This window comes from Heteronotia binoei, chromosome 1 (genome assembly GCF_032191835.1).
Source record: "Heteronotia binoei isolate CCM8104 ecotype False Entrance Well chromosome 1, APGP_CSIRO_Hbin_v1, whole genome shotgun sequence".
Taxonomy (NCBI): domain Eukaryota; kingdom Metazoa; phylum Chordata; class Lepidosauria; order Squamata; family Gekkonidae; genus Heteronotia; species Heteronotia binoei.
In genome coordinates this window covers 139,787,801-139,802,380 of record NC_083223.1, presented here as the reverse complement: position 1 = coordinate 139,802,380, position 14,580 = coordinate 139,787,801, and the positions used below count along the sequence as shown (strand labels likewise).

The 14,580-nt window shown below is 38.9% G+C and overlaps 1 protein-coding gene across 5 annotated transcripts in view; it reads left to right on the top strand.

The window, feature by feature from the left end:
* The window catches only part of EZR (ezrin), a 55,770-nt gene that overhangs the window by 17,966 nt on the left and 23,224 nt on the right, over positions 1-14,580 (top strand). For all 5 annotated transcript variants that reach the window (XM_060241584.1, XM_060241547.1, XM_060241565.1 and 2 more), the window contains exons 3-5: positions 3,397-3,480; positions 10,998-11,093; positions 13,244-13,518. In XM_060241584.1, coding sequence (XP_060097567.1) covers positions 3,397-3,480; positions 10,998-11,093; positions 13,244-13,518 — 455 coding nt within the window. The remainder of the gene's footprint in view (positions 1-3,396; positions 3,481-10,997; positions 11,094-13,243; positions 13,519-14,580) is intronic.

Genomic DNA, 14,580 nt, shown 5'->3' with positions numbered 1-14,580 from the left:
CCCATAACTTCGGTGTTCGTGGCGGGTTGGTCTGTTGCCTCTGATAGCTAAATGGAATCTCCTATTCAGAAGAAATATACAAATGAGGAATGTAACTTTTATTTCCTGCTTGTACCTCCAGGATGACTATCAGAGACAGAACACTCTGGTATGTGGGCTTTGGTGTGATCTTCACAGTGCAGTCCTAAAAGTAACATGCTTGCCTCACTAGAGTGCTTCATTCTGCCACAAGAAAATAAATGGTCAGGCATTTGCAATGAAATGCAGCCATCTGAGTGTTATTACTGTATAATAGAACATTTTTGTCTAAGTGGATTGCAAAATATAAAAACATATGGTGTCAATTAGATATGACATCAGTAAGCAATGCAGTAGGACTGGGGTTGCAAATTAGGAAACAAAATATAAGAGAACATGAGAGAAGCCATGTTGGATCAGGCCAATGGCACACCCAGTCCAACACTGTGTCACACAGTAGCTAAAATCCAGGTGTCATCAGGAAGTCCACCAGGGAAGACCTCACTATTGCCCCCCAACCACGAAGAATACAGAGCATCACTGCCCCATCACTGTTCCATCTATACCTTGTTGCTAATAGGCACTGATGGATCTCTGATCCATATGTTTATCCAGCCCCCTCTTGAAGCTGTCTATGCCACCACTTCCTGTGGTAGTGAATTCTATGTGTTAATTAGAAGAAGACTGTATACCCCACTCTTCTCTTAATCAGAGCAGCTTACAATCTCCTTTATCTTCTTCCCCCACAACAGACACCCTGTGAGGTGAGTGGGGCTGTGAGAGTTCTCACAAAAGCTGCCATTTCAAGGACAACTCTTGCAAGAGCTATGGCTAACCCAAGGCCATTCCAGCAGCTGCAAGTGGACTGGGGAATCAAACCCTGTTCTCCCAGATAAGAGGCCGCACACTTAACCACTACACAAAACTTACTCTTTGGGTGAAGAAGTACTTCCTTTTATCTCTTCTAAGCCTACTCAATTTAATCCACTGGATGAATTTCATTGAGTACCCATGAATTTATATAGTGAGAAAGGGAGAAAAGTACTTCATTTGTAAACCTTTATCATGTCACCCTTCAGTCATAATTTCTCCAAACTAAAGAGCCCTCACCTCTTTAAACTTTCTTCATAGGGAAGGTGTTCCACCCCCTTAATAATTTTAGTTGCCGTTTTGTACACTTTCCTAATGCTTTAATATTTTTCTGAGATACAGTGACCAGAACTGTACACAGTATTCCAAATGAGACCATATCATAGATTTATACAGGGACATCATGATGCTGGCTGATTTGTTTTCAATCCCCTTCCTAATAATCCCCATTATAGCATTTGCCTTTTTTATTGCAGTCACACACTGAGTCAACATCTTCAGTGAATTATCTACCCAGGACTCCAAGGTCTTTCTCCTGGTCAGTGACCACCAGTTCAGACTCCATCAACATGTATTTATAGTTAGGATTTTTTTTACTCCATGCATATTACTTTGCACTTGCCCACATTGAACCTCTCTTGTCATGTTAACACCCACTTGACCAGCCTTGACAGAGCTCTCTAATTCTGTCTTTAATGACGGATTCCACCAACTTACCCAATATTGATGTTAGACTGACTGGCCTGTAATTTTCTGAATCTCCTCTGGAACTTTTCTCAAAGATGGGGGTTACATTAGCTACCTTCCAGTCCTCAGGAATGGAGGCAGATTTTAGAGATTGCATATTTTTGTCAAGAGATCCACAAGTTCACATTTGAGTTCTTTCAGAACTCTTGGATGTATGCCTTCTGGGCCTGGTGATTTGTCAGTTTTTAATTTGTCCATCAGTTGTAGGACTTCCTCTCTTGTTGCCTCAATATAACTCAGTTCTTTCAACTCTCCTCCTAAAATCAGCAGTTCTGGAGTAGGCAAGCAACCTCCCATCTTCCACAGTGGAGACAGAGACAAAAAAATGCATTCAGCTTCTCTGTCAGTTCCTGATAATCCTTTAGTAATCCTCTTACCCCTTGATCATCCAAGAGCTCTACTGCTTCCCTGATTGGTTTTTTGCTTCTAATGTATTTGAAGAAAATTTTATTCTTGGTCTTTGTTTTTTGCAATATATTTTTAATAGTCCCTTTTTGCCTATCTCATTACCAGCTTGCCTTTTAATTGCCCAAGTCTCTTTTATGTACCATACTCAGACTAGGCATCTGCTGCTTTAAAAATTCCCTCTTCCCTTTTACTTCTTCCATTTATTTGTTAACCATGCAGGCCTTTTAAAATACTTCTTTGTATCTTTCCTAACCTGTGGTATGCATTGTATCTGAGCTTCCTGTATTGTGGTTTTAAATAGTCTTCAAGCTTCCTAAAGGAATTTAACCTTCCTTACCTTTTCTTTCAGTTTCTTCTTCACAAGCCTCCTCATTTGAGAGAAGTTACCCCTTCTAAAGTTAAATGTGGTTGTTTTTATTGTTGGCCTTTATGTTTTTATGTGTATAGTGGTACCTACCATAAACAGTACAAAGGTAGAAGGATGGTATTGGAAAACCAAGATGATTCATATAATAATCATTACAGTAGACTACAATCCTATTCCTTTACAAAAGCACCCTCATGGACTGTTTCATTATACTGCAATTCTACTCCCCTTATAAAAATGCCCGTTCAACATTTCTGTTTGCACATTCTGTCTCAGTGAGAATGGTGTAATATAAATGAAGCAAATAAATAAAATCTCTTGTACTGAATTGGCTGTGCACATAGACTTCAATTGTTATCTTTAAGTTCATTGGAGTTCTACTGAAGGCAGAAAGAGGCAAGATAACAACACATGTTTATTGGATTAATGTTGATTGGCTTGGAGGAAGAATCTGCATCCTTTTACCTCCTTAAAATCCCAGAATAACTCCCACTCTTAATAAATCCAGGGGGGGAGGGTCTGCATTATGTGTTAAAAGCTTCCCTTTAATAAAGTGATTCCTTATCCTAATTCTCAAAGGATGCTAATGAAGATGTCATGGTCCTCACAAATAGCAATCCTGGTTCAGTATAACAGTGTGCTGTGGAATTAAAAATACCAAATAACAAAAAACTCAATCCAGTGTAACAATAAATTACAGCACTTGTGAAGCACTCTGGATAATGTTTGGTTCATTGCCCTTCATGAACGAAGCTGTAGGTATTGACTCTAAAGGAATGGGGTCTTGAAAGAAGTGTTATGGTCATGCTTCTTAAATGTTGTAATGGTCCTTAATATATTTTAATATCGCATTGTATTTTGAAAACGTGCAGATTTTATTCCCAAATGATAGAGCTGCAATCTGTGTGTAAATTACAGTGTGCTGTTTAATTCTTGAATTTGTGGTCCTGATTTCCTTATTTGTAACTTTCCTATCTCACTTTTAGGTGAATGTTCGTGTTATAACTATGGACGCAGAGCTGGAGTTTGCCATCCAGCCTAATACTACAGGCAAACAGCTGTTTGACCAGGTTAGTATGAGTGGGTGCAGTATTTTCTATAAAATTGTTGCACTTTTCTGCAAATGGCTGAAATACTTGTTTTGTAAAGAAGGGGGCAAGTTCTGAGTAGCTTCTTGATGATCTGCCTCCATACAAGTCAACAACAGAAAGCAAATATCCTTAACAAATTTTACTTTTGTGGGCACCTAAAACACTTTAGGGTAAAGTTAAGGGCCTTTAACTTCTGGAAAAAAGGAAGATGGAGGAACCATAGAAATGAAAACAAGAGATAAATTGGAATTGGTGACTTCTGGCATGCATCGTTTGGGGCTGTCAAGTCATTTTGTCAGATCAGAATTTCGTCAGTATAGGGCTACAACAAAGCTGTGCTATCTGAACCTTGTTAACCCAAATCAGTCCTGTGCCAGGTCTGTCATGCAAAGAGTATTCTCTGCAACTAGAATGCAACTATTAAGATTAAAAAGGAATCCTTTAAGTCTTGTTTATATATACATGGCTCCCAGCTTGACACAAAAATATTTTGTGGAGGTAAAGATGGAAGAGAGTCAGATGCTTAACCAGAAAGTAAATGTATTTACCTAACCAGGATACAGAATAGAAAAAGGGGGAGCAAGACAGCAGAGACTGAACTATTTAATGGCAACAATACAATAGCAGTTTACATCTGGCAATTTAATAGCAGTATTCACTGGGTATAATCCTAGTGTTCAATTCCGTTATAAGCTAAATGCCTAAATAGAGTTACTTTGAGTATAAATTGTGTTCCATGTGTCTAGTCTAGAGAAAATCAACCTGAGGACAGGAGACTTTGAAATGAAAAGAGCAGGACTCCCTAGCTTGGTTGGATGCTGTGGGAAGTGGCCAACTGGCTGTAAGACAGGTCAGTGGCAAAAGGAGATGCAAGAATAGGTAGAAAGACACAGAGGGTGAATTGTAGGAAGGGGAAGGAGAAAAGGAGGAGGAGAAAAATTACACTTTGCCTGTCTTGACAAGAAGGGATCAGTGATTGCAGCATCTAGTGATTGTGGGAGAAGTGGAAATCCTGTTATCTCAGAATTGGAAGATAGTCTGAGAACAAAATAATTATGAAATGGAGGGGTAGAAATGCCCTATATATACACTTTTCTATTTCAGATCCCTTCATGGGGTACTTGTGAACTAATGTTGTTGGCTAAGAACATCAGTGCTTTGTAATCCTGTGGAACATGAACAGATCAGGAGCTGAGCCTTCCTGATTGATCAAATGGTGGACTGATGGTTTTAATATGGTAGGCACACACTTCCCTAAAAATTAAGCACTTTGGGGAATCACAGGAAATGTGCCAAGGAATACTTCTGATGGCTAGGTAACTGAAGTCTGGGTGGCAGTTTTGTTTCTGATCTGCCACCTGCAGCTGGCTCTTCCTGGGTTTATGACTGAATAATAAGGCAAGAACTTTGACTATCATCCTACGAACATGGGTTGTTGCATTGTCCAAAAGAGTGTGCGGTGCTCTGTAAAGATCTATGATTGGTGTTCTTCTGGCATATTCAGGCAGTTGGCTACTTTCCCTTGAAAGCTCCCTGGGGACTTCATGCCTTTAATTAAAAGACCCTTCTGTAATATTTGACTAAATGCTTTTCCCTGCACCTAACACATCTGCAAACGAAACAGGCCTGTAATCTTTTAGAAGTGTGGGCCATATGTAATTTTCAATAGAGCTGTTTTGTTTTGGAGTGCAAGACTGGCGCTTTTGTACAATGGGTAGAAATGCTCCTGTGTAAAATTGTGTAGTATTTCTTTAGACATCTGTAACATTATTTTTGTGGGTTAATGTTTCTCCCCACCCCCACTGGCTTTTTAATGTAACAGAGTACTTAATTAATAAATATGTTTCTAGGTTAACTGGCTGCTAATGAATTATTGCTAGGGTTCAAGTACAGGTTCTGCTATGTTAAATCAACATGTGTAATTGTAGAAGTATGTATTAATCATACTTAATTACTTAGCACCTGTCATTGCTGTGGGATTACTGAGTTGAGAGAAGAAAATACCCTGTAATAAAAGGAAGTGATAATGTCCTAATGGTCTATATTCCAAAGGATGTTAATGTGTTTGCTGTGTATAATTGGAAGTAGGCTCCAATTTTTTTTTGTTTAGCAGAAGCAACATCACCAAATTTGTGAACAGTTTTTCATTATTCTACTTGATTAATTACATCAGAATCTCCTTCAGTTATTTTTTTGGTGATGTTAGTGATTTTAAAAAGAATATGGAATATTTATGAGGGAGTATAAACATTCCTTGAACACTATTAGAAGGTGGTGTAAATGATCCTCTTGATAAGGTGACCGTACACAGGAGTGGATGTTCTTCCACCTGCATTTACTTTGCTTTTCATTTCTACAGTGGGGCTCAGTTAATGAAGCAACACCCCTAAAAAAAAATTAGTGGGTCCACACCTGCAAGATATTGATGTATGCAGCTAAGCATACGTGGGGCCTTTGAATTGGAATGATATTACTAGTATAAATGTAGGAATGTCTGTCTCCACCAGCGAGAGCTGAAATTGTTTTGAGAGTTATAAAATCATAGTTTCCTTCCGAAATACAGAGGGGGAGGACGTTATTTTTTAAAAATTGCACTGAATTGTTTGAATTATTAGTTATAGAGCTTTAAATAGCTTTCAGAAGGGGAAGAAAATGGATTCTGTGAATAAATAACAACTGGGCGAGTTTCAGAGAGTACTTGCAGATACATTTGAATCTAGTAGAAACCAAAAGGATTTTCAGGATATGAGCTTTCAAAAGTGAAAGCTGTATTTGTCAGACACCCCAAAAATCTTTTTTGTCTCTAAGCTGCTTCTTGACACAAATGTAGCTGTTCAACTGGAATAGTTATTAGCTAGTAGTTCCCTATTGGCTCTAACCCTTTATAGCAGCAAGGCTTCTCTAACTCTCTCCAAAAATGAACCCCATAAGTGCTTGGATCCAGCAAATGCCAGTACCTTACATACCAGTGCGTGCATATTTTTCTCACGCTTCTCTCCTCTCAGTAGTCCCTTTAATTCTTCCTAAGATAAATGTATGGAGTAGTGAGACCTGCATAAACAAACAGGAGGGGGAATTGTTCCTTTTCCATTAATGGGGCTGTGTTGGTGGAAGAGGGGGCAACCTCCAACTGAAAATGTCAGAAACAATGGTTGAACAAATACATATCTGACACCAAAAAGAAAATACAGATTTCATAAAAGGCTAAAGCACAAGAAGAAAAATATAAATGACCAGCACGGTACTGGAGATTTATTTTAGAGGATGCATTAGGAAAGAGATGATGATAGCAATATTGGGTCATATTACCTAATGGTAGGACAGGAAACCTCTGGACCAACATGGCAACCTGTAACTTCTGCCTTTTTTGTACATACCTGCATTTAGCTGATAAAAGAGGTTTTCTTCCACTGCAGCAAAATGACCTTGGAAAATGTCTATGCGATTTCCATTGACTTTTTAATCTACTGCATCATAAAACGTTAATATCCACCAAATAAATAAGAATACTGCATATTTCCTCTGCTTGCAGCCTTTTAAAGAATGCATGCTTTTTGTTTGGTGTTAGAGAGGTGTTTTATGAACAACTTTTAAAAATCTTCAACTGGAGGCTGTCATTCTTCTTCTGCAGAAGACTAAAGTGCAACTTGATACCAACTCCACCCAGCACTGCTTTATCTATTCATATTTTTAAAGAGGGCACAGAGATTAAACTAAAGGTCAGAGCCTGCAACATTTCTCCCCTTTCTATTTTTTAACCTGATGGAGTTTTGTAGAACTTGCAAGTGTGTGCCACCATCGTGTGTCTTTTTGGTCATTTACACAAGATATTATATGGCTTTAGTCTTCAGTAACAGTTCTGGTGTCACACTTGTAAGTTTTCAAGGAGTAACAAATAGAATCCAGACTTGCATTAGATTGCTGAAATGCAACTTGGAAGATGGAAATATTACCTATCTAGAGAAGGTATAGTTTATAGTATTATTCTAACTTTCTTTCAGGGCTTCTGCCTAGCATCATTTGTTCTCTGCTGGCAATAACCAGTCTTGTAAACTTTGCCCTAAGGCTGTTAGGAGCAGTATAGTGAGACTGAAGGCTGCTTGACTAGGCACTAATGGTTGTACTTAAAGGTTTAACAAAGGCAGACTTTGATCTCAATCATGCTGAGTAATCTTGCCTCATAGCGAACATTCAAGTTTTTTTTCTGGAGATTATTAAACAACAGAAATGAATTCTAATGGAAACATTCTCAATATTTGACATACATAACACAGTATGCAGTGGTAGGGAAAGTTGGCTCACCACAAAGAAGATGAGGAGATGTAGTACAGGCTTCCACATATTTAAAATCAGTGCTGTGGTGGTCCTCACACAGTTAGGTATATTATAACTTTCCTCTTTCTGTGGAGGAATTGGAGGCTTGGAATGTGTCAGTCTTTTATTGCTTAGAAGAAGTTTGACATAAAATGTTCTGAAAATTCTGAAGTAACTTGCAGGGGTGAACATATTTGTAAAAAACTTTCAATTCAGGAATTTTTCATAGTTACCACATTTTTGATCTTGTCACATGTCTTGGAATCCTGCACTTGACAAAAGCTGGTTTAAATTGACATCTAACTTTCTATATGGCTCTTTTAAGATTGCCGTAGTGGTTTGAAGGAAAGAAGGATATAACTGGTGGTTCTTCAAAAAAGGCATTTTCTGTTTGATAAGCACTGATCTATGGGCAGTCTTTAAAACATTGTCCCTAATTTGCTAGACTTGAAACTATACCACAAGATCAGCTGAAGTGGTATCCCTTAACTTTGGAGCTTTGTTATGTAATTTTTAAATCAATATGGTGCTTTATCATGATGGATGAAGCAGTTACCATTCAAATAGGCTTCCCAACCCCCCGCCCTGGTGGGGGACCCCCGAATTTGCAGCCTCCTCCCCCGCTCTCCAAAAAATCCAGAAGCGGGGCGGGGGGGGGGGAGAACATGCATGTAGGCATCATGTCGTTGTAGAGCTCCTGCAGGTTTAGAAACCTGCAAACAGTTTTTAAAATGTGTGCCCCTTTAAGGCTGCACAGGAAACAGGAAGGGCTTCATGGGAAAGGGTCAGTAACAGTTTCCATGGAGAATGGCCCCTCCCTTTCTTTTGCTTTCGTTTTCACAGCAAGGAAAGTTCTGCAGGAAGAAGATCTAGTAAGTATCTGTGTGTGTGAGAGAGGGAGGGGGCAGGGATTCCCTGGTTTGGAGGTCCTCCCCCCTTTTAGAAAGCGGGGGGGGAGGGAAATATCTACTGGGCACTCTATTATTCCCTATGGAGAACGATTCCCATAGGGAATAATAGGGAATTGATCTGTGGGTATTGGGGACTCTGGGGGGGGCTATTTTTTGAGGTAGAGGCACCAAATTTTTACTATAGCATCTAGTGCCTCTCCCCAAAATACCCCCCCAAGTTTCAAAATGATTGGACTAGAGGGTCCAATTCTATGAGCCTCAAAAGATGGTGCCCCTATCCTTAATTATTTCCTATGGAAGAAAGGCATTTAAAAAGGTGTGCTGTCCCTTTAAATGTGATGGCCAGAACTCCCTTGGAGTTGAATTATGCTTGTCACACCCTTGTTCCTGGCTCCACCCCCAAAGTTTCCTGGCTTTGCCCCCATAGTCCCCAGATTTTTCTTTAATTGGACTTGGCAACCCTACATTCAAAGGAACCATTTTATCATTCCGTAAGCATAGTTATTTTATGGTAATGTGAAGAATTGTTAATTTGGTCACATTAGGCTGGATCATTTGCCAGCTTCAATACAGGGATTCAGCATGTCTTTATAAAAACTGGTATTATATATAAATTTATTTTTTGTTCATGTTTTTGTTCAAATTCACAGCAAGTCTTCCCAAGGTGAGCATGAAAAGGGGGATGATTGTCATGAAAATGGCTTTATCTTGCAGCAGTGCTGCGAGTAAGGCAAATATGTGAAACATATAGGGGGATGAGAAATTACAATAAACATGGAACAAGGCAAAGGACCTGAATAAGGACTCCTACATAGTCAGTATTTTTCAGTAGTATAGGTATTGTGTATGAGAAGGCCTTAGTCCTAGAAAAAGATGATTGGTTAAAAATAATTTTAGCAGATTCTGTCAATGGAGTCAGTTTCAGAGGAAGTTGACCTAAAACTGTTCTGTCTATATAACTAAGTTTATACTGTCATTTCAGCCAATTTTTTTTTTTTAAATGATAGTAGCATTCATGAAAGAACAACTAGATTTGGAAAGAATCGGTTAACCCATGTAACAAAAAAGGACTCCCTAATAATGCTGAAGCCATAATAGAGGACTGATTTAAATTTAATCTTGCTTTAACTTGGACTCCACATTATTATAATGCTTTAACTTGGACTCCACATTATTATAATGCTTTAACTTGGACTCCACATTATTAAGCCAGTGTCAGGAATTCAAATGCATTTGTGTGCAGAAAGTATTTGGAAGCAGGAGACTCTCGCAGAATTGGTAGTTCTAAATATAATCTTACCTTTCAGGGTCTTTTGCCATGTCTCTCTTAAAAGAGTTTGTGTTACAGAAAAAAGTGGATTTCTTATTGCCACCTTTATTTCTTGTAGGTATTGTATCACTTTTCTGCAACTGATAGGCCTCTGGCCCAGGATGTGTTAGATCAGTATTCTTTTTCCTGACAGAGTGATCTTTGGGCAAGTCTAGTGGCATTTTTAACACCAACAAAGTTTTATTCAAGGTATGAGCTTTCATGTGAGGAAGTTTGTATGCACACAAAAGCTTGTACCTTGAATAAAATTTGTTGGTCTTAAAGGTGTCACTGGACTCTAACTTTGTTCGTGTTGTTTCAGAACAACATTATTACACATCTGGATCTGTCTTTGGGCAAGTCTGTTTGCTTCTCAGTTTTGTTCCTGAGCCATGAACCTACCTAACCATGGTCACCAGTTATTGCTTTATTGAAGAGACTAAGCAGTGGTGGCCTTAAGAGAACTGGGTTTTTTATTACAAATTCATAGTTGTAAACTTAAACTAATTATTCTGTGTGTTTTTAACCTATTGTGCACTGCCCTGAGCCCTTTGAGGAAAGGTGGTCTATAAATTTAAATTAAGTAATAGAAATAATAAATACTCACTTTAATGTTCCCTTTTGTGAGAAAACTGTTCTCTTTTGATAATGAGCCAGACAGTGAATCAATCTATCCTTTGCTTAGCAAATCAGACCTGCTTTTTCTTTTACTATGTAAACAAAGCACTTGCCACTTTATTCCCTCTGTCCTTTGTTTATTTTGCACACTGGAATGGAATCAAATTCTGGAACTGGAATTCTTTGATGTCCAAAGCTGGCTTCAAGGTGACCTGCATGTTCTTGAGTGCATACAGTATAAGTGAATATGTTCAGTTTTTATGATTTGATTAGTCAGGTGTGGCAGGAATCTTGGACTAGTAGATATTTAATCCACTTTGAACTCTTCCCTTCTTTTCTTTCAGGTGGTCAAGACTATAGGCTTACGTGAAGTGTGGTACTTTGGTCTTCAGTATGTTGATAATAAAGGGTTTTCAACCTGGCTGAAGCTTGAAAAAAAGGTAAATGAAAATTGAAGTTAACTGATAAGGTTTTTGAAGGAGGATCTCTGCTTTGTAAGCATTTTTTCATTTGTATCCAGCTACAACTTAAAGATTTGTAGTGGGAAAAAAAATTCAAAGGTATGTTTTCAGTACTGATCAGCTGAAAATAGGTAATAGTGTACACTAAGTCCTTCCTAGCCATCTTGTCCTTGGCCTAATCTCAGTTGGGGGGTGCAGTTTGTTCCAGAAGATCTTAAGTCTTGGGCACTGGCAGAAAAAAAAAGTTACCACAGTTGTGTATCAACCACCTAGATTGAGTGTGGGACACAGTGTAATGGTTGGTGCCAGATTAGAACCTGGGAGATCCAAGTTCAGATCTCTGCACTGTTATAAAGCTTGCTGTATGACCCTGGATCCCATCATTACCTGTTACCGTCACAACCATGCTGTGATGTAGATTAGGCTAAAAAAACAGTTGGGGGGAGAACCATGCATGCAACTTGGAGTTATGTACGAACATATGACCATATGTACGAACATATGAAGCTGCCTTATACTGAATCAGACTCTCGGTCCATCAAAGTCAGTATTTGTCTACACAGACTGGCAGCGGCTCTCCAGGGTCTTGTGGAGGTTTTCCACACCTATTTGCCTGGACGCTTTTTAGTTGGAGATGCCGGGGATTGAACCTAGGACCTTCTGCATACCAAGAAGATGCTCTACCACTGAGCCACCGTCCCTCCCCTACTTAAAGGAAGGACAGGATCTTTAAAACATGAAATATTTTTGTGTGTCCTCGCTATCTAAATAAGCCACATAGCATTCTCAACAAGATGGTCAGTAATGGGGTGTGGAAGTAAAGAGCTATTAAAAACATTATATGTGGAACCAGGGCTTTGAGTTGTGCCTGGCAGTTGGTGGGAAGCCAGCTGTGTCAAGCATTCACTCTAGTAAGCTTAGCAGTTGCTTCTGAGAGGCTGACTTCCCCACTTGGTAAAGAATCTAAAAAACCCCCCAACAAAAACAGAAATGAAGATTTGTACCACTACGATGACTATGGCCTGGCGAACTGAATAGTCCCTTAATTTCTGTGCACTGCTACTGACAGCCTTAGTTGTTTGTACATAATTTTGTCTTAGCATGTCTTTTCCTGCTGGAATACACCTAACTATTGTTCTTATTTCAGCTAGCAGAACCTCTCAGTGTACACGGCTTAATCTTTTAAAGGTTTTATATGACTAGTTGCCAGGCAGTGTAGAATAGATTGTTCTCATAGATGAATTCTAGCAAAAATACTGGTCTAGACATATTGCATTTTCTAAAGGTGTGTGAACCAAGGATATCTCTGTTCTAGTTTATGGTGGCTGTTATAGTTAATACTATACTGAAAAATGATATTAAAGCATTTTATTGTGGCCCTCTCCATTGCTTGTTGAACAACACTATATTCATTGCTCCATTTCGTATTAGCTTTGGGAAATCCTGCCTACGATAATTTCTTTTATTTTCCCTTCTTGTAAACATTTAGTGTGAGCCATGGATAAAACTCAGCAGCTAGAATTCTGTTGTTTTGAATGGAGAAAAGTGATTGGAAATGTACTTTTGACAATTTACTTTAACCATTTCATAACGCATGAAAGCCATCTAGACAGTTACATTTAGGACAGATGTTAAGAATTGAATATGTGCTGGGTCCTGGGCAGAAACATCATTGCAGAATACATTTGTTGAAAGAAAAATCATCCACTGGCAAGCAAGACTAGTGGTCAGTAGAGGGAGGTTGTGATTGAGAGCATACATAAGATTGGCAGAGACCTCTATAGGGATAGCTTCTAAGAAATTGTTGAGAAATGTGTAGTAATCAAAATGTTTAAAAAGGTGTGTTTAAAAGGTGCTAAAAAGTAGGATACCCAGTTGTTTGAAACAGAGTTTTCCTGATCACACCTATGCCTAAATGAAGCCTTTGATTTTCAAATGAACCTTGTAAAGTGCAGAACTCTCTCTTTCAAAATGAGAGAAGACCCATAGTCAGAATTTCTGAAGTAAGCCTGGGTTAGTTGCAAGATTTTTTTAAAAAATGGTTTTGTAGAATTAATACCATTGTTTCAGCAAACTATTCACCATCATTGCTTCTCTTCTGCCTCCCCCACTTGCCTTCTCTATATCAGGTCTCTGCTCAAGATGTCAGGAAAGAGAACCCTCTGCAGTTCAAATTCCGTGCCAAGTTCTTCCCTGAGGATGTGCCTGAGGAGCTGATCCAGGATATCACGCAAAAGCTGTTTTTCCTGCAGGTGAAGGAGGGAATTCTTAGTGATGAGATCTACTGCCCACCTGAAACTGCAGTCCTCCTTGGATCTTATGCTGTGCAAGCCAAATTTGGAGACTACAATAAAGAAGTGCACAAGTCTGGATACCTCAGTTCTGAACGTCTGATTCCCCAAAGGTGAGACTTGGGATGGGGTGTGGGGGATGGCATCTCTGAGAATTCCTATGTCTATGTAACCAGATACAAAATGGAAAAGCTTAAAAACAGGATGTGCAACTTTCTCAGTATAGAGAACCAGTTTTATAAACTCTGCTATTCTACAATTAACTTGCTTTGTTTTGGGTGTGCATGTGTGTCCTTCAGATAAAACCAGCATAACTGGAACAAAGTAATAAGTATGTTATAATTCTTCCTTAGTGATCATTTTGGGATATGAAATAAAGGGGTGATACTTATAAAATTCTGGATGTTTCGTCACTGATGGATGCCCAGCAATTAACATGTTAACCAGCAAATAATTGCTTTGGAAAATAATGAATTGTTTTATTCAAAACAATGTCTGTCTTCTGCTGAAGATGGGGTGTTTTAACAGTGGAGTCTTCCTCAGATGGATTATTCCTTTCTCTGTTCAACCCAGTTCTGATTTCAGCAGCTCTAAAATCATCATTAACTGCTATGATGGAACCTGTCACTCTCCCACTGTGAGGCAGATTTTCCCGCCAAAAGTTCTGTTCCCTGTTGTGACTGATCAGCCCCAAGTAGCATGTTTGCAAAAGTCTGTTGGTACCACCCCAGCACAAAGAATGTAATTCAGCTTTTAGCCAGGAGCATGATGGGGGAAACAGGAGCCCTCTTGTTTTACCCATTGAGATGCCACTTGAGACGGTATAACAGTAGAACAGAATTCTTATTTAACAGGCAGGGAATGAATAGGTATAGCTAGGGGTTGGAAAAGCTGAGGTAAAACATTTCAAAGTACACTTCTTTTAACAAACAAAATAGTGATCTTGAAGCTTGTTGGCATATATTCTAGGCTCTGAATACTGAGAGATGTTTTACTTAGTAGTTTAGTTTCTGGAACAGTGTTTCTTCAGAGAGTTTCTTATGATCGTGCAGTTTTCCTGGAGTGGGTCTCTTTCTTTGAGCACCTAACTTGCTACTTCCTTGAAACTACAGTTTATGTCTCCTGAGTTGTCTAAAACAATTTTCCCTTCACTTCAAACCTGAGGGTCCTCCTCA